The 20772-nt window shown below is 34.2% G+C and overlaps 1 protein-coding gene across 1 annotated transcript in view; it reads right to left on the reverse strand.

The window, feature by feature from the left end:
- Positions 1 to 20772, reverse strand: part of CSMD3 (CUB and Sushi multiple domains 3) — a 608404-nt gene that overhangs the window by 67635 nt on the left and 519997 nt on the right. Inside the window, exons 44-53 of the mRNA XM_069854554.1 lie at positions 17580 to 17757; positions 16451 to 16596; positions 13750 to 13830; positions 12590 to 12703; positions 9962 to 10150; positions 9417 to 9563; positions 8438 to 8626; positions 4049 to 4234; positions 2519 to 2713; positions 666 to 839 (exon numbers count right to left, since the gene is read on the reverse strand). Coding sequence (XP_069710655.1) covers positions 666 to 839; positions 2519 to 2713; positions 4049 to 4234; positions 8438 to 8626; positions 9417 to 9563; positions 9962 to 10150; positions 12590 to 12703; positions 13750 to 13830; positions 16451 to 16596; positions 17580 to 17757 — 1599 coding nt within the window. The remainder of the gene's footprint in view (positions 1 to 665; positions 840 to 2518; positions 2714 to 4048; positions 4235 to 8437; positions 8627 to 9416; positions 9564 to 9961; positions 10151 to 12589; positions 12704 to 13749; positions 13831 to 16450; positions 16597 to 17579; positions 17758 to 20772) is intronic.

Below are 20772 nucleotides of genomic sequence, written 5' to 3' on the forward strand. Positions count from 1 at the left end.
TTTGATTTCAACTGAAACTAAAATATTCATTGCATATAGGGTTAAAATCAATGTGTCTATAGCTAACACAATGCCATAAGGTAACATGATAACAACAAACTGTAAAGAAGCCCTGAAATTGTTATTCATAAGTCATTCAGAGTATTTTAAATAAGTGAAGATGCCTAAACATGTACAACTAAGGGGTGTAAAAGGTGTCTGGATAGTGATTTTCTGCAAGAAATACGACTTCAGTGTTCCTGTCAGTTTCCGCAAACATTTTGTTTTTCCCCCTGTATCTTTTGAAAACCTAGAGATTAATTCCATAACATAACCACTGGCTTCAGGTCTATTATGTAGACATTTTACTGAGGATGTATATTAAAGCTGACACGTTTGGAATCAACCAGTATGGCTCTTCATTTATAAGTCTACTTTACACATATATACAGCAAACTAGTGACACAGGTTTTGTGTGTGTGGAAGATATTGAAAAAGAGATTAAATCTGTTGAAAGGTATCCATAGTTACAATTTTATAAGAAAAACAATTCAGCCATACACATTTTTAAAATGCAGAACTCTCTTGAAAGTCTGCTAAAAGAAAGAGACAAACTGAATCACTTTTCTTACTTTTATCAGCTAGAGAGAAAGAAAATAAGCAAGCCATGACAGTAGGTTTCATACCTAAACATCTGGTCTCAATTCCGCTCCAGAGTCCAGAAGACAGACATTCCCTCACAGCAGAGCCAACTAGCATATATCCTGAGTCACAAGTAAATATCGCTGTAGATCCATATGTGATTTGAGTCCCAATCTTATTCCCATTTGGAGGTGTAGGAAGTTCTCCACAAGAAATAACTTTAGGGCAAAACCAAAATAAAACAGAAATGCACAGCTGAGTATTACAAACACACATGCAGTATCAACAAGTAATATCTCTCAGCCAGTAAACTAGATCATAAATTTAACATATTGAAGTATTTTCGTCTGTGAAAAAAATAGATTTAAAACTCTGCACACATAGACTATTACTAACCTAGAAACAACACTTAAGAGAGCCAGGCGTGGGGAAGAGAACCAACTAAAATTGTCTCTGGAAAGATGAAAAAACAAACCATTCAGAGCATTATTAATTGCTATTTAATTACCTTGATTTTATCATTGACTTTTTATTAATATTGGAATATCATGATTGTTGGCATTTAAAATAAAATCTTTATGTTTCTTTTGAAATGTCATTTTTATCTTCTAGTAGGATCAGCACTCACAAATTATGTTCTTATATTGACTGAAAAATATGCATGGAATTCCTTGCTTTTTATTTAGAATTCTAAGCATGTTTTCATTCTAAATCATAATTATTCCTTAATAATTTTCTATTAATAATTCATATATTTTCTATTATTTAAAGAAACAGAAAATCTAGTGTACTTTATGCTAAAAAATGTAAGTAGTAATATTGCAAATAAACCTTCCCAGAATATAGTGGAATATGTTTGTCTTTCAACAAATAAAGGGTTAAAAATACCTATAGATTGTATGTAAAGTATCTTTACACACAGAGAGATATAGATACACACATATACGAAATATTTTTAATACTAGCAGATATGAACTATTGCAGTTCACTTTTAAAAATTCCCTAAACTATAAAAGAAATTTTCAATAGGTTACAAAGAACTTAAAATTGAGGTAAATTTCCAATAGAATTTATCTACATTTGGAATTCCATATAAATATAGATTCTTAATAAATTCTAAATATAATTTAAACCACAGTTATGTGTCTTATCTAAACATTGTCTGCATCTTAGGTATGTGTGGATTTATACACGTGTATGCAGAAAAACAAGAACTAGATACATGCACCAATACCGCAGTGATATCCCATTCTATCTGAGTGTACATTCTATGGTGTTTCACAAAGAGGAAGAATTTTGGAGCTTTGAAGTATACCCAAACCCTAACAATTCTGAAAACTGGATGTCTAAATTTAAATACATAAATAAACCTGCTTTGCACAGGGCTGAAGGATGGGAGCATAATCATGGCCAATCATTTCACTTTTTAAAATTATCTGAATATTCATTACTTTTTTTTTTTTAAGTAGCTATTGCAGATTATCAGGATACCACCTAGTGGTAGGAATGATGTGGATTTTCACACTATGCTAACCAGATGAAAGGAAATATTATTTTATTTAGCAAGAGTGCAGACAGGATGCAAAGTTTTTCCATTTTAATAGAATATGCAGCATTAAAGACCTAGAAAAATACATAGGAAAATGTTCTGCATTACTTATTTGTACCTTTATAGATTTAGGGACCTCTAAAATCCAGAAATGTGCTTACAGATATTTTATTGTCACTAAATCTAGGATTTTATTTGTAAATGATAGCCTTTAAGACACACAGGAATTCCAGCCAGGAAATATTTTCTAATTAACTTATTCCAATATTTAATTAGTTAATTTCTAATTCAGCCAAATAAAATATTTTTATCTGAACTACAGTAGATGCAGATACAATATGTACTCACTTTGGCAGTAAGGCCGCTCATTTCTCCAACTCCAGGTGCCATTAGCGAGACACTCGATAGATGCTGGTCCCAAACCATAATACCCTGGATCACAGCTGAAAACTACTTTTGTTTTATACTCATAATGTGAACCATTCACTATTTTCCATCTTCCATGTTCCAGTGTAAAAGAATTGATGCTTGGACATGTAACAACTTCCAAAACACCAAAAACAGATAGTTATTTGTGGTTTTGTACAGGAAAATTAGGAATATTTGTACCATTATTAATTCAGAAATATGTCTTCAACATAGTGAGTGTGTAAGATTAAGGTTGTACTAGAAATTGCCTGTGGTTAGCAGGTACATATTCTCTCATTCAATTAATAATGACCAGAGGCCCAGACAGAGCAGTGGCTGTGTGTGAAGAGATATGCAAATGCTATACATAGAATCTATAGTATGGCTGAATACACTGTAGATTGATAGTCATGCAACTCCTGTTTCACTTTACATCAGACATCAGAATCTTTCCTAAAATGTTAGCTGTATTTCAATATAGGAACTATTTTTCTACCCAGGTGAAGACTCATTTGGAGAGGCTGCACATTGATGTCAGAAAAAATAATATCTATATCCAAGATGTTTTTCTGACAGCCATACATTTTTATCTCATCTTGAAATTTTATGCTCTTCCTCCAAAATCCAAACAAAAATGTTCTACAACTCTAATCTAATAGAGAAATCTTAACATTTTTTTTTCCATGATCAAGGGGAACACAGGAAATTTTTTGCTGGATACTACTCTCTCTCCATAAGGACTGCTTCTTTAGGCAGAGGAAAAGACATGGGTGAATGCAATTTACAAGAAAGTTGGGGAGGTGGGCAGAAGGGAAAAGAGAAAAACTTGACAATTATTCTGGGTTTTTTTCTTTCCCTTCCAAACCTCATTGGATGAGATAATCAAAAACTCAATGTGCATGAGAAACACTAATATTTCTGGATCAATGTTATGATTACCTGAGCTTTATACCCCATTTATAACTTTGATTGTATTCATTTCTCTTTGGGACTGAATTTGCATTTTCTTTTCAGGGATGCTTCCCCAAGTTTAGATGGTCTAGAGTTATAATGATGAGCTATATATCAATAATGATAAGCAGCAGTTTCAAACAAGTATCCTAGTGTACTAGAGACTTCCCTCTTCTGGATAGCAAATAACCTTTGTTAGAGTATAACTGTGCACTTCTCACTGAAGGGATGTCTTTTGCATAAACCTCTACAACCATTAATTTTAGTTTAGCTACAGATGCATTTTTCAGTTTGACTATATTCTGTATTCTCTAGTGTATTTCTTCTGCTATCACTAAATGTTTCAATATATAACTCATATATAGACATTTAAAATATGTATTTCAAAGAAATTTAATGCCAGTAGTTATTCATAGATTAAAGTAACCTAAAGGTAATGTGCTAATTTGCACCTAGGATAAGCAAACAAAACATACAGCCTGATTCTTACTCACTGGAAAGCTTTTACGTGTTCCTTACCTACACAGCGAGGTGTTTTATTGTGATTGCTCCAGGTACCATCTGGTTGGCAGACTGCAGTAGTAAGTTCCTTGGCTGATAGTCTATATCCATCATTGCAAAAATAAGTAACGCGGGTGCCAACCAAATAATCTGTAGTTAATATCCCTCCATTTAATGGAGCTTTTGGAATTCCACAAGATATTGCTGAGTAGAGAGAAAGACATAGTTATTGTGTATCTTCTTCACTATACGCTTCCACTCACCTCAAAGGGTTTATAACATCAACAGTCTGAAATTCATTAAAACTATTTTAACTAATTGCTGTGCTCTTTGTCTTTTGGTGGAGGAGATTACAAATAAGAGCAATGGTTCATAAATCTGCAGCTATCTATTAAAGAAGTAGAAGAAAATTAAAGAAGAGGCAAGAGATAATATCTGGAAAAATTATGATCAGCATAGTAAAGCACCTGATTGAGAGATTAGGAATCTAGTTTGTACTTCAGATTTCTTCCATCAGGTATACTGTGTGACCTCTGGCAAAGAACAAATATTGTCTTTTGATATTCTGTTTTCCTTCTGCGAAGCAGAAAGAAAATACCCTTTTGAAAACGTTGAGAACTGGCAAGTGAAAGTGTAAGCCACAGTTGTGTTTTGTTTTAATTATTCAGCAGAAATAAAATACCAGGAGAAGATCTGGCTCTAAAAAAATGCTCTGCCAAATCTTCCCCCCCCCCGCAAAAACGGAGGACTTGCACTTAACTCTTACATACTTTAGTTTGAGATGGAATCTTAAACCCTCAGAAACAAGCTGCCTTGCCTACACAGAGATATGAAAAGTTTAGCCTCCCAGAGTACATATAAATAATTGATAAAAATGAGTAGTCTATTTTTAAGCTGCTCTAATGTGAAATAGGTATGTTTCATAAGCAGTATAATAAAAGTGTGGCATTGTACCAAAGCTAATAATCACACCTACAACACAGATAAAGCACTAATGTTATCAAAGCTTGCAGAACAGAGGTGATAAAATCAGTGTTAAAATATGTTTCAATTCCCATGAAAAGAAAAAGCATATGATAAATATTATTTTATGTACATATTGTACTGAAAAGACCACAGAAAACTTATTAATTTGCTTATCACCATGTCTGGGTAAACATAAAAATATATACATATATACATGTAAAAGTTATAATAGTATCTTTTGTCTAGAGACAAACACACATTTAGAATAAAATAAGAATGCAGTGACATAAGACACAGTGAAGACCCCAAGAGAGAAATTGAATTCCACCTTCCAGGGGGTAAAAGGACACGATCCCAGAGGGATAAAAAGTAATGAAACTAAACCAGAAGGTCCATCTTCAATTTCTTACTGAATATCTGATAAAGCAGAACAGTTTCACCTGCTATCACCAAAGAAAGAAACCAAGCCACCATGACACTGAAATGAAAGCATATAACCAAGTTGGTGTTCATTATATCTCAAATACCCCATTTTTAAAAAAGGAAGAAAAGATGACCCTGGGAATTACCAACCCGTCAGCCTCACTTCTATGCCTGGGAAAGATCATGGAACAGATCCTCCTAAAAGCTATGCTAAAGCACATGGAGAATGGGGAGGTAATTAGTGGTATCCAGCATGGCTCCATGAGGGGCAAATCCTGTATGACAAACCTAGCGGCTTTCTATGATGGGGTGACCACACCAGTGGACATAGGAAAACCAACAGATCTGATCTAGCTGGACTTCTGTAAAGCCTTTGACATGGTCCCCCACAACGTCCTTCTCTCTAATTTGGAGAGATATGGATTTGATGGGCAGACAGTTCAGTGGATAAGAAATTGGTTGGATGTTTATATTCAGAGTGTAGGTCAATAGCTCGATATGCAGATGGAGATCCATGACAAGTGGTGTTTCTCTGGTGTCCATACTGGGACAAGTACTTTTCAATATCTTCATCAATTATATAGACAGTGAGATCAAGTGCACCCTCAGTGAGTTTGCAGTGACATCAGGATGAGTAGTGCAGTTACCACACCAGAAGGAAAGGATTTATTCCAGAGGGACCTGGACAAGCTGAAGAAGTGAGCCTGTGTGAACCTCATGAGGATCAACAAGGCCAAGTGCAAGGTCCTACACCTAGGTTAGGGCAATCTGCGGTTTCAGTAGAGGATGGGGGTTGATGTGACTGAGTGTGGCCTTGCAGAGAAGGACTTGGAAGTGCTGATTGATGAGAAGCTTGACATGAGGCAGGAATATGCACTTACAGCCTGGAAAGCCAACTGTATCCTGGACTGCATTGAAAGAAGTGTGGCCAGTAGTTCGAGGGAGGTAATTCTGCCCCTCTATTCCACCCTTGTGACACTCCACCTGCAGTATTGTGTACAGTTCTGGAATCCTCAACCTAAGAAGGATATGGAACTGTTTGTATGGGTGCAGAGTAGGGCTACAAAGATGCTCAGAGGGCTGGAGCACCTCCCATATGAGGACAGGCAGAAAGAGTTGGGGTTGTTCAGCCTGGAGAAGTCTCTGAGGAGACCTTATAGTGACATTCCAGTACCAGAAGGGGGTCTACAAGAAATCTGGGGAGGGACTTCTTAAAAAGGCATGTAGTAATAGGACTAGGGGCAAAGGCCATACATTGGACAGGGGCAGTCTAGACATGGGGAGGAATTTCTTCATTAAGGGAGTGGTGAGGCACTGGAACATATTGCCCAGGAAGGTTGTGGATGCCCCATCCCTGGGAGTGTTCAAGGCCAGGTTGTATGGGGCCTTGGGCAGCCTGGTCTACTGGGAGGTGTCCCTGCCCATGGCAGGAGGGTTGGAACACGATGATCTTTAAGGTCCATTCCAACCCAAACTATTCTATGATTCTGTGATTCTATGATTCTATGGAATTCCTCAAAAACTTGGTTTGCAGCAGCAAAGATTATGTAGACTCATCCACGCAGAGAGAAGGATAACCAAAAGCTATACTAATAAAGGTATAATTAAATAACATTGTTTGCTTCATAACTGGCCAAGACAACCTCTTCCTTCAAAATCACATTAGCGATAAAAAAAGTTTCAGACAATAATTGAATTACAAGAATGAAGTCCACCGCCAGTTACATCAGGGCCATGTTTTAAATTTTACTAACTTAACATCTTTACCTACAATTTCTGTAAAAGCATTTGTCTGTTATCCACATAAAACCCCATAAAATATTAATACTAATTTCAGATGAGGCCTGTGTGAGACAATGCTCATGTACAAGAGAAATATTTCAAAATTAAAACCAAGAATCATGCAGTGATGGTATAAAAAAAATAAACAACATAAAAAATAACTGGGAAAACGCCAAATGTTTTAAAACATTTAGTAGCTTCTGAGATCTATGATCACTTGTAAACATTCAACCATTTACATTAATTCATCTTAATTCTTGTATTTAAATAGATAATTGTAAACCTATTTATCCTTTCACACATTTATTATAATCAAACATCATAATTTAATTAACCATGTAAATCTTTTATTGCTTTGTGTTCAGAGGGTTAATGTCATGAAAACTTAGATGGATACATGGATGCCACACTTTTACATTATGATTGATTTAATGTATGTCTTATAAACAGGATAGTTGATATCTGAATTTTAGAACAATAGAAGTTCATAATTAATTTATATTATTGTTGTCATTATATTAATATAATATTAGATTTTTTAGCACTTTCCTTTTAATTATTTTCACAACAGAGGAAGGGTGCTTCTTTATTAACTGAATCAATCTGGATTGAGTTTGGGTTGACGCATTTCTTTTTTATTCCTTACCACTACATTGAGTCTCTTCTACTGAGATATGTTTAGTTCTATAAATAATGTAAAAAAGCTTTGATTCAAGGTTAAAATGTGTATCAGGAGTTTTCTGTTTCTAACAGTCCTGTAGTGCAAGTGATTTGAAGAACAGTTCTATTTAGAGGTCTGGAGATCAAGATTTCTATTCATATAGGCATAACATTGAAACTGCTCTAACATTACTCACGAACTTGCATAAAAGCTGTAGTGGAAGAGGCTACTGGAATTCATTAGTTACAGGAGAGGATTCAGAAGTGATAATAATAGTACAGATGCAAAATGAAAAGTGTAAATAAAAAACAGTAGTTTAAATACAGTCATGAAATATTCTACAGACAGTAAAAAATGTAATAAAGATTATTTTTAATATTTGCCAGTTTCATTAAATTCTGCTCAAATACTCTTTCTTAAAATTATATTTGTTTTGTTAATAGAGAAATTTTGGTACAGAAGCATGACCATGAAATTATCTGCTAGTCATTTTAAGTCAGAAAACCAATGGCTTGCATTAGTAAGGAAAAAGCATAGTATATTAAGTTGTATTATTTAATAATAAAAGAATTTACCTTGACAAGCTGGAACTGGAACATCCCATGAGTAATAACCATATGGAGACTTCCTGCATACAGCAGTACTTTTACCAATGAGCCGGAAACCTCTGTCGCAAGCCCAGCGAACCATACTGTTGAGCTGTCCACCTGTCTGACTGACAATGAAACCATGTGGAGGGGACTCTGGAGTACTGCAGTAGAGAGCTTTAAATATAAATATTGAATAAATAAAAGATTCATTTAGAATCCAGATCACAATTCTTGACCAATTCTTGTTGAATTCCGTAGACATCTTACAACAAGTTAAGAAAATGTTACTAAAGGTTTTTGATTTTTATATCCTGACCATGCACACATCAAACAATTTCACTAGATATAATGGTGAAAGAATAGAGCTTTATAAGGGCTTTAGGTTTAGCAGCCTCAAAGCAAATATAGTGATAGCTCACTTCTATAACCTTTTTTTCACCACCTTATTTTTTAGTCCAAGCAAGCTACAGAATTTTAGTTCATGATGAAATTTATTTCAATTGTATAAATTACAGTAGCATGGGGTTTTTTTTGTTTTTTCCTCAAGAAGGAAACATCCAGGACATACTAAGTTATTGCTTTCAAGTTCTGTGACATAATGAGCTGAAGTGAACTAGAAAATCTAAAGTAGATTTTAATCACATTTATGACTGTCAGAATAAACCCATGGCAAAAGCACTGAATCTGCTTTGTGTGTGTGTGTGTTTTATTTATAAATCTTGGTTTGATACTATGAAAAAATCATTCAGAAATCTTTATGAGAGTAAGGGCAAAGCAGCTTCTTTCAGCTTCAGCACTGGCTTATGCCATTTTATAGTCCTGTGAATCGTTTCCTTAAATCTCTACAGAGCACATGTGTTTCAAATATACTTATATTGCAAGGTAAAGCATACACTATCCTTTTAACTTAAATATATTCCATATAGAAATAATATATTTATTAAAGAAAGCTTCATTTACTTGCCTATATATCTTATCCTAAAGCCCTTTTTATTGGTGCCATGATCTGCTGACCACCGGAGAAATACTTCATGTCCGTTGCTGGTTATATTTAGAGAAGATGAATAGTCCCCACTGAGAGAAATCAGTAATGGGCTATGACTATTTGGTCCTTGATACAAGGAAGGAAAAAAAAGTAAAGTGCAAGAGTTACAAAGTTTAAAATAACATACCATATATCGTATACATACAATTTATATACATAGAAAATATCCTCCAAGCAAATGGTAAATTAATATGAACTAAAAATAGAAACTGACATTACATTATGCACTAGAGAATACATATTTGTTCAGAAATGAAATTACTTATAATTAATGCAGTATGATTTTGTAACACAGTAATCCAACAGTTCTTTTTAGCACAACAAAGTCAAATAATTGCTTATTTAATATTTTCTTATACTGAGAAATTATGGTAAGCATAAGCAATAGTGATTAGGCAGCTGTAAAATATATATATATAAATATACAAAAAAGTATCGTCCAAAATTGTGCGTCCTATAGTTACCATCAAACACCTCGAGTATATCAAATTCCTTTTCTGTCTGGAAAAATTCAAAGAACATGCTGATATTATAACCCTTTTCCACAGTAATGGTCCACGCACACATCTGGAGATTTGGGTAGCTGTCAGGATATCCAGGGCTCAGTATTACTCCTGTTGAATCCAGGCGCATTTCATTGGCTGGACAGAGCACTGCAAAATAGAAAAATTAAGAAAAAAAATTTAAAGCCCACTATTTCTGCTTCATGTGATTGACAAGATATTTCTGAATTTAAAAGATCTGCGTTGCTCATTTTATTTCCATAACTACTGAAAGACTGACAACATTACAGAAACAAAGTCAGTTAGTAGAAAAGAAAATCTAAAGTAATGTTCATCATGGAAATAACCCCTGCAGCCCTCAGCAGTTATCAATTCATGACATTTTTCTTCTTTCATTATCTAGAAGATTATTCTTGTAGGCTGTACTTAAATACTAAATTGTTGCATTGTTCAAGAAATGAACCACAGAATCTCCTCAAGCCCCACCCCACAGATTACAATTACTGTCAGCAATAATTCCAGGTAAATTAATGCACTGAAAACAAAACTTGAAGACATTGTTATTTTTAGTTGTCAGATTCTAAATAAAGAGTAATCAATCCCTCTCACAATTTGAACAAAGTAGTGCCTAAATTTTGAGATCCTCAATCAAGCTACAAGATAGCTGATGTACCAACATGCAATGTAAGGGCTATTCAGACATGATGCCTTTCGTCTAAAATATAAGACACACTTCAGGCTGAAAGTTTGTTGTCAGTAGGAGGAATTAGACAAGAAGATGGCTTGTACTAATCCAGCTACCTAGTTTTTAGATTCATAGAAACCTCAGAAAATATTAGGTTATTGCCTTTACATGCAACAAAAATCACTTGAAATGTTATTTTTCCTTGACCACAACTAACACAGTACCATTTCTTCCCTATCCCTTACGAAAAGAAGCAGCAGAGTTCTTAAAACCAAATCCTATGGCTATCAGTCAAGACAGTGGTGTTATAATCCTGAATGAGCAAGGGAATCTCAGTCTGATTTTGGTCAATTCATCTGAATGCTCCTCCTTTTTAAAAAGGTACAATGGTTCACTATATAACAAACAACTTTCTGAGGAAATAAAGTTTGAATCAGAAGGAAAATAAAAATGTAATTTCTGCTCCACTTAAAATTAAAAATCCAAACATCACCCTGATATGTAAGTATATATGTATATATTTATTTTAACTCTATATTCCTTATCATCCTTTTTTTTTTGATAAAAGCACAACAGAAGTGTAAATGAATCATATATTTTATGTGCGTATGGAATCTACATCTATAAACCGCTTCTGCTTTATTAAAGCTGTGTATGAGAGATTTTTGGTTATACATTCCCTTTTATCATCCATTCCCAAACTCAGACAACTGGATACTCTCCTCCTTCTAACACAGAGACAAACTATTTCCCTCATGAGAAGATGTAAGTCAGTTGAAGAAGACACTATTAAAAAATAATTCTTAATTGCTGACAACCTTTTTCCCAAATTTTCCCAATTTCTGGGAAATAAGAAAAGAGATATGCTTTATCCTTTTCTCTAAAACACTGCTGGGAGAGGCTAGATGGACTAGACCCGACAAGAAGAAGTTCTGAAGTGTGTCTAGAAAAGCAACGAAACTGGTGAAGGGACTGAAGAACAAGTCTTAAGAGGGGGAGCTGAGGGAAGTGTGGTTGTTTAGCCTATAGAAAAGGAGGCTAAGGGGAGACATCATCACTATCTACAACTACCTGAAAGGAATTTGTAGCGGGGTAGGCGCTGGTCTTTCCTCCCAAGTGACAGTCAATAGGATAAGAGGGAATGGCCTCCAGTTATGCCAGGGTAACTTCAGATTAGACATTAGGAAAGATTTCTTCACTGAAAGGGTAGTCACTGAAAGGGTAGTTAGGCATTGGAACAGGCTGCCCAGGGAGGTGGGTGAGTCACCATCCCTGGAGGTATTTTAAAGAGAGGTAGATGAGGTGCTTAGGGACATGATTTAGTAGTGGACAGGTACAGTTGCACATAATGATCTCAAAGGTCTTTTTCAACGATGATTCTATGATTCTTGTTTTGACCTTAACAATAAGGTAGTGTTATTTCTTTCTATTCACAGTTTTCAATAAGAGGAGGAAAACATGAACACAGAGGCACACACCAATACACAGAAAACCTATTCTTTAGAATATGCAGAATGAAAATAGAAGAACTGAAAAAAGATGTCATGATCTTTTTGACCCTAATCCATGCCATGTTAATTTAGCATTTTTTAAAATTCCAATGTAAGCTTTCATACTACTATGTCCTAGATAAAATGTAACAATGTCATTATTTATTAACATAGACTCTATCAAAAAAAACTTTATGAAATTCTTTTCACACAGTACAGCAGTAATCCTTTAAACTAATAAAATTCATTAAAACGTTGCTAATATTTTGCATTCATATTTACCATAATGAATTGATAATATTGAGAATAGCACCAAAATATCTGAAATATTTTCAGTGGACCATCCCATGTAAGAGTATTTAAGGCACCAGCATGCAGCTGGTAGGGAAAGAAGAAAAGAAAGAAGAGAAAAACCTTGACAGGTAGGTGGTGATCCATCCATCTGAAGCCTTTCACCTAGTCTGCATGTCAGAATCTCATTACCAACCAATGTAAAGCCTGGCTGACATTGGTATCTTATTATGTCTCCTGTTCGGGAAAACAAAACAAGACAAAACACAAACAAACAAAAGAAACAGCAATTAACCAGGACTTTTAGCTTTGAAAGCATTATTGATTAATAGAGTTTCTTGCGGCCTTGTATAATGGGCTAAATGACCCCTGGCATAAACTACTTAGATTAGTCTGAGAAATGCGGTAAGTGAGCATTGTGTTGTATACTATGCTACATCTGTCACTGTTTTCCACCACATTATTAGCTGGATAGTTTGGTAATTTTTCTGGGTTTGACTGATGCTATGTGAGCCATGTGCCTACAAAGCTTTAAGCAATATAATTTATTGGATAACCGTTATGGAGCTAAATAAATAGATAAGATCAACAGAGTAACTCATACAATCCTTGAAAAAAAAATAAAAGGAACAGGATTTAGTTGATAATATTTAAACTGGGCATGGTGAGAGTGAAAAATTTTCATTTTTGATTACTAAATTAATAATTTATATGTTTTTATGTACCAATAAAAGTAAAAATTTGTACATCCTAGGAGTTCTCTTCAGTTTGGGTTACAGGTGAGGGGACATAATCTGAACAAAACTAGCTCTTCAGACATCTGACACCTGATCATACAAGACATATTTCTCTGAATTATAGGTTACAAAGTAATGCTATTAACATGTCTTAAAAGGCCAAAATCTCCTTCTCAAATCCTCCTAACTTTTACAAATTTGATTGCTGCCTTCAGGTAACAGAATCTTAATTCTGGTAAAGAATGTACCATTGTCTACATGTTTTTTGTGGTTTTGTTTGTCTTTCTTCCACATAATACAATGTTTTATATTAAAAATCATGAAAAAGAAAGTATTTTTAAAAGAAATTAATTGGAAAGGTGTTACCATGTTACTTATATGTGATCTATGAAATATAGAGGAGATTCAGGAATTATAAGGAAAGGAATGACTTCTTAAAATTTTTATTTTCAATTATAAATCTAACGTATTACAGGCAAAAAAAAAATTGTGCATAGTAGTCTCTTATTTTGAAACAAATGTTGGTTTTATTTTCTTTTGTATTACCTATTTCAAATTCATCATCCTCAGTTAAAATTTCAGCATTTGGTATATTTGTTGGAGGTTGGCACACCCGGAGCTGATAGGCTATAAAAAAGAAGAAATACAGTTGACACTCACGTACTTAGACAGTCAACATAGCCATGCAAGTGTAACTGACTTAATAACCATATTAAAATAATAAAAATAAACATATCTTCATTTACTTTTGAAGTTAATATAATCAAAAGAAAGAAAAATATAAATTTCAAAATTAATGAAAAACTGGAAGTTGTTTCTGTGTTCTTATTGATTTAATTTCATTGGCAAATACCTTCTCATAAATAACCTAAGAAGCTTAGAAGTGGTTGCAATTTTTCTCACTTGAGTGATATCTTCTGAAAAGCAAATATTTTTTCACATTGTCCAATTGTTGTTTGTCTTTTTACAGTATTTACTGCTGAACTCTTCTGCTTTTGAAACTTTATTATAAAGACAAGTTTTAGAATCCAAAAGATACTATCCAGAGACAGCATAACTAATGGACAGAAGCACTTTGAATTATTTCTCTGTAAATTAATATTTGTGGAACATATCTGACCTGCTGATGGGGTCAGAGAACAATTTCACTTTCAAACTTCTCATTTGAATCTCACAGGAAATAATTTTCTGAGTTTTGTCACCTGTATGTAATACCCTGGCAAAATAATTAGGTGAAACAAATTATAAGAAATACGAGAGTATGCAGAAGCTATAAAGCTTTATGGTTTTTTTTTGTAGAGAACCTGTGAGAATGAGCCTGTGTTTGGACAAAGACAAAATTTCCTTCAATCTCAATGCAATTATGACAAAAAAACAGTCAAAGCAATCACAGCATGCTTTAATGTGTACACTAAGATTGATCAATGAGTCAAGTGTGCCTGGCTTTCATTGATATAACATTTTAATGTAGTATTGTTTTATAGCATCTGTCAGTAGCAAGGAAACATAATCTACTCATGTCAAATGACAATTCAGCTTCAGTCACACACATCTTTGTTACTTGCTGCTCTGCTTGGAACCTTTAGTAATTAAATCGGTCAAAATTTGTCGATCACAAACTTTATCTTTTATCCAGGTAAGATCTTTTGTTGCTGCTGAGTATCCCATATTCAACATCATCTTATTCCACTCCTTTTTGTCAATTATATAATGAAGAACCAGTTAAATCAGTGAGTCAGAAAGCTAACATCCTGCCTTAGGATAAAGTAATTTAAAATAAAACACACCAAGCAAACATGGAACAGCTGTGCTATTTGTATTAAAAAAATAAAAATAAATTACCAGAATGATTAAAAAATTGATTCAATAAATAATTCATATAATTTATCTCAAATGTCTCTAGTTTAGTGATATAATTCATTTTAACCTCCAAATTATCTATTTCAAATAAATATGATTTCTCTCGCTGCCTTGCCTTTATTGCTATAAATTGTATGAAGTTTATAGGAAGGATCACAGGCTCAAGGATACTAAGAGGTTTATACACCTTGATAACACCAATCCAAAACCTGTTTTAAGTTTCTTCATGAATAATCCTTTATGCTGCTCAGTTTGCATCTTTATGACATATCAGAGCCCATGGTTGTGGAATGACACTGCCCACAATAACAAAAGAAACATGTACAAGTAGATCATATTCTTCAGAGGCATTGTATGAGCATTTTTATATATGTTTAGTCATACAATGATACATTCATATATGCCTATATATATATTAATTCATATATTGATGTACACAAACTTTCAGTTTGTCATTCACAAACTGCTACTTGCAATTTAGGTGCCCAGATTTGGAACGAAAGTTCTGACCTCCCTCTGCCTAATCCTGCTGGACATTGTATTCAGTAATCATGTTGCTGTTGTTTATTTCATTGTAGGATTTAGATCTCTTTTATTTTGCTTTATTTTGTTTAGATTAATGTTCCTTTAATCTGCCCAGTTCTGTCTATCTATATTCACGTTGGCCTTTATTAAGTTGAAGAGAAAGCCTTCTAGTTCCAAAATCTGATCAAGATCCAGAAAACAGACTGTAGTCTGTCGATGTTTCCTGGAATAGTCAATCCAATAGGCATTCACAGAGTGCCTAAAACCACCCTTCTGGATCTGTTGCCTTGTAAGGATAGGAATGCAAAAGATACATGGCCACAGAAGGTTTGAATGACTATAAAAAGAGGTGTATTAATTAATTAAGAATTTGGTGTATTAATACTTAGAAGTTTTCTTTCAGTCAGTATTCAGTTCAACAACATTTAACATTAAATAAACAATATACTTCACTATCATTGACATGTCTAGAGTAATAGTACTTTCTTCAAAATATTCAAATATCTATGAGAAGTTTAGGTAACCCACAGACATTTAGATTAAAAAGGAATTTTAGAAGCATTATATGCAGTGAGATGAGCACCTTGAATATCAGGGTCTTGATACTACCTTCTTTGCTCATGTCTCTTCACATTGTATTCTTTTTTGCTTGACTACTAGTAAATTTAATATCTAGTCAAAAAAATAGTTTGGTTTCATCATTCATATTTGTCTTTCATATGTTTGCATTACAGTGGTGGTGGCCAGTCATATTAATAATACGACTCTTCTTGGAAAAAGTAATTTAAGTAATTTTTTTCATGAGGTTTCTTGCTGCAGTAATCAGTAGAGACAGGGAAAAAGTGCAATTTGTCACACTTACCATGGTAACTAAGTACAAAGAAGCCACTGGTAGTAAAGTCGCTGTGGAATTTAATCAGAATCTGATTGGAAGTGCTATACACTGATTCCAATGCAGTGTTGCCACTAAATTGTCCAATTTGAGGAGAAGTTTGGTCTGGTCCATCCCTAAGAAAAACAGACACAAAAAAGTTTTATTGCCCAAACAAAGAATTTAATTTCTCCAAATTCTAATATAATGCAGTAAAATTTATCTAGATTATTCTAAAAGGCATGATTCATCTAAAATCAGATAAAATAGACATTAAGGGCTGAAACCCTTCTGAAATTCTACCTTTGGATTTGAGTATACCAGGTAGTGTCTTAGAGGACCATAAAAATTTATGAGAAAGCAAAATGTTCCATTCAACCAACTTCTGGAAGTAATATTCTTTTTTTAAAACAAATATTGCAGCAAGCTCAAATTGATTGAATTTGTGATTGTACTTCATCTTCCTACCAGAAACTCTGTTCACATTTACTTATCTATGCCTTCAAATGTGGCTACCAGAAAATAAATAAACCTAGTACTCATAATTTCCTCCAGTCTTCTGAATTTGGACATTTCTAGGAAAATTAAGAGATGAAGACTATTCAATTTTTAAAAGATGATGTGTGAATACTTGCTTCACTAAAAACCAAAAAAAAAACCCCAAAATGCTAAATACAAATAGAGTCTCTCCTTTTACAAACACTAACAGCTTTTAAATAAGTCAATTTGGAAGAAATTAAGTAAGTGTTGCTGTAGTTTCTTGTATTAATGCTCAAAAATAATGATACACAAAGCTACAAATGCTAATTGTCACTCTTCAGTACTACTTCTACTACTTATTGATACTGTCATAGCATAGTGCTGAATGTTTTTCTTCACTGAGAAACTGAAGCACTTTATTATTGGTTTTTGATTCTTAAGACAAGGACTATGAAACTTCATGGTCAGTGCTATCTAGAGAGAATGGTATATTGGAAAACATGGATTAGTGCAAATCACGCATTTCCCCTTGACAGAACAACAGTGTCAAGGCAGAAAACACAGATATATTCTTTTCAATTCATATTTTGTGGGATAATGTCACATGAAGATTAAATAAATGCCAGAAGTGTTTTCTTACCATACAGTTATGAAATCATATATTGGTTCTGTTTGAAGAACTGTGAAGTTGATGTAGATTCCATTTCCAGGTGGTACTCTTACAAGCCAGAAGCAGTCCTGGAAGTTTGGATACTCATCAGGATATCCTGGAGAGTATATGGTGCCATTCATTGCAGTTATATTTCCTCCACAGAGGGCTATAAAAAGACATTTGTTTTTAGAAAAGTGCTAGAAGCTTCTTGCATTTTCCTCAGAACATTTAAAAGCCATACTTGTAAACACATTTGGTACACTATAACTAAATTTTTTTAAACCATAGTTGTGTATAGAAAAAAAGATTGCACTGAGCTTTTTGCAAAAAGACAGAAATCTATTCTGACATTATTGTTCAAATTTAAAAGAAAATAAAAGTAGTTCTGATGTCATAAATACTATCAGAACTAGAACCAAAGTAATATTTAGATACTGAGATAAATTATTTCCTGCAGAATTGAAAACCAATTTTTTATGTCTTTGTGTAAATGTCAGCTAGAAATCAGCAGTGAAACACATTATTTGCTTTCATTTACTGTTGCAGGAAGCCAATCAAAATTATCAGGCGAGAGAAGAGATATACTGAGTTCATGGAGGCTGGGTGGGTGAAAACTAGAGAAGAATTTGAAAATGAAAATATTGCGTGCAAGATTACCAGCAGCAGTTTTGCATTTCTTGTGTTAAATTCTGGTAGACATAGTAAGAACTTTTTCTGTAATTCTTGAATAAGTGCACAGCTTTTAGACTTCATACAGTGCAAGGTGGACCATACAGCTTTTAGACTTTCATAACTATGAATTTCAGGGAAATTTTTAGCCCAAAGCATATGATTTTCTCCACGGGGGTTTCAGATGCATGTTGAATATGATATCACCCAGATATTACAGAAGATAAATTATGTCATAGAAGCCCAGTTCTGGAAAAGTAAGTAAAGCCTAGAACTGTATAATTTCCATTATTTTGCATACATTCTTCCCTACTTCCCCCCAAACGAGCATGGAATGGCAATACAGATTCCCTAAGATATGCTTTCGAACCTCTAACCAGTGAACAGGTTGTTGGAAATACAGCTTTGATCTACAGGAAAGATGTATTGTCTCTATTTAGGTAAAGCATGTGTTATGGTTTATATATACGCTTTGGTGCTGAACTGTAGTGTAAGGAGACTTTCATAGCTATGCCTCATCAATTTAGACTCAACAGCTAGCATACAGTTTTTCTTCAGCTTTTAGTTTCACAGTCTCAAGGGCGTTTGAGCAGCGCAGACTGAACTGATTTTGCAAAAGTGTTTTAGGGGACTGAAGGCATGGAATGGTGACTGTCAGGCAGAGAGAATTTTGGAGAAGGAGAGGAAACATTCTAAAAGGATGAAGTGAGGGAGATGAGTTAGGAAGGGTCAGAGAATGCCAGAGGGTGCTGAGCACAGGTTAGAGGGATTTTAAATGCATGGAGATGCAAGAGGTATAAAATCATTTGTACAGAAGGCTCATTTAGTGATATTTGATTCAAATTGCCTGCTTTGAGAAGTCTGAGGCGTTAAACGAGCCTTAATATATTCTGCCTTATGTAGAGTTAAAATTAAATGAGGAAATAAGGCCAAATGCAGGGAGAAATGGAAAGCCTGAAGTTTTCTGAGTACAAGGCAGTTTTTCTATAAAAGCAAAGTCACTGGAAATGCAACATGCACAGGGGCAACATGCATTTCATCAGAAAAGAATGCAGCAAGGACATCCAATCCTGTGAAGCAGAGGCTGAGACTTTCAGAGACAGATATAGCTAGACTCTGCTATCAGCAAGGATCAGCAAGGAGCATGGTACCACTCCGCAGTTATTTTCCAGGAACATGAATTGCAGCTGCCACTTTGACAATCCTGCTCTCCAGTTGACCTGTACTCATTATATTATCATTGTAATATCATTATAATACTAAAATACATCTCTACACCTATGCACCCACATCCTCCCTGCTTCTAAGGAAAACCACTCCCAGAACCACTCCTACTGGGCATGCACAGTTAAGTTTTGGCAAGCAAAGTGAGAACTTTTTCTCCACCAACTAGCCAGGTTTGACATAATGACTTCAGTCACTCAAGTCACTTAAGTGACTTCAGTCACTCAGGCTCCACCTAAATTTCCACAAATTATTATAAAAATCCAATACAAGGTGTGGGGAATCATTGGGGAAATCCTACCATCAATACTTTGCAGGGATCAATTGACAAATTGATTCCATTTTCCCTTCTAGTTGGGAACACCCCTGGTATGATACAACTTCTAATCCCATATCACCTATCACTATCTTTCTGTACTTTAATCTTATCTATATATTTTCTACGTATGTGTTACTTTTATTTACATCTGAGTGTTATCGCTACATCTTTATCTTTGCTTGCTGTGTTCTCGTATGCATTCAAGTGTTGGGTCGTATATAGGGTTGTTTGACATTTTTGCAAATAGTATCTTATACACAGTCACCACAGAATCCTTATTTAGTCATGAATTGTTATAATCACTTATTTTTAATAAAGTTGACTTGTTTGAACATGTACAAGTCTCAGGAGTCTTATTAACTGTTTAAAGGGAATTAAAGGAATTTCTGATTTAAACTCATCAAACTAGACAAGATTAATTGTCCTTGCGAGATTGCTGTAAGAGTCTAAAGTGAAGAGGTGAAGAGTAAGACAGACAAGATTAATTGCCCTTGTGTGATTGCTCAGTGTTTACTGTACTCTGACAAGCTTGATGGTTTATTTTCATTCTTACAAGATTTTTGGAGAAAGTAAGCAGTGTAGAGCAAACTAGATAATAATTGTCCTTGCGTGATTGCTCAGTGTACCACACTCTGGTAAGCTGAGCAGTTTATTTCCATTCTTGCAAGATTGTCAGATATAGGGTTAAGCAGACTGGTAAACTGTCTCTCTCTCCCCTCATATATTCGCTTAAAACATGACACATTAAAATACTAAAGAAAATAAAAATTTAAAACATACTGTAAATTTCTGGCACTAAGCATATACAAAAAAATCCACTTAATTTTAATGCTTTTGAACACAAGTCTTTATCTCAAATAAAATCCAGTGTAACTACAAGATACTTAATTATCTTTTTCTTTAAACAAGATAGAAAAAAACAAACCCTCGGAAACATCAGTAGCATACAACAATGTCAAAAACTCTTTA

Source organism: Phaenicophaeus curvirostris, chromosome 3, assembly GCF_032191515.1.
Source record: "Phaenicophaeus curvirostris isolate KB17595 chromosome 3, BPBGC_Pcur_1.0, whole genome shotgun sequence".
Classification (NCBI taxonomy): Eukaryota; Metazoa; Chordata; class Aves; order Cuculiformes; family Cuculidae; genus Phaenicophaeus; species Phaenicophaeus curvirostris.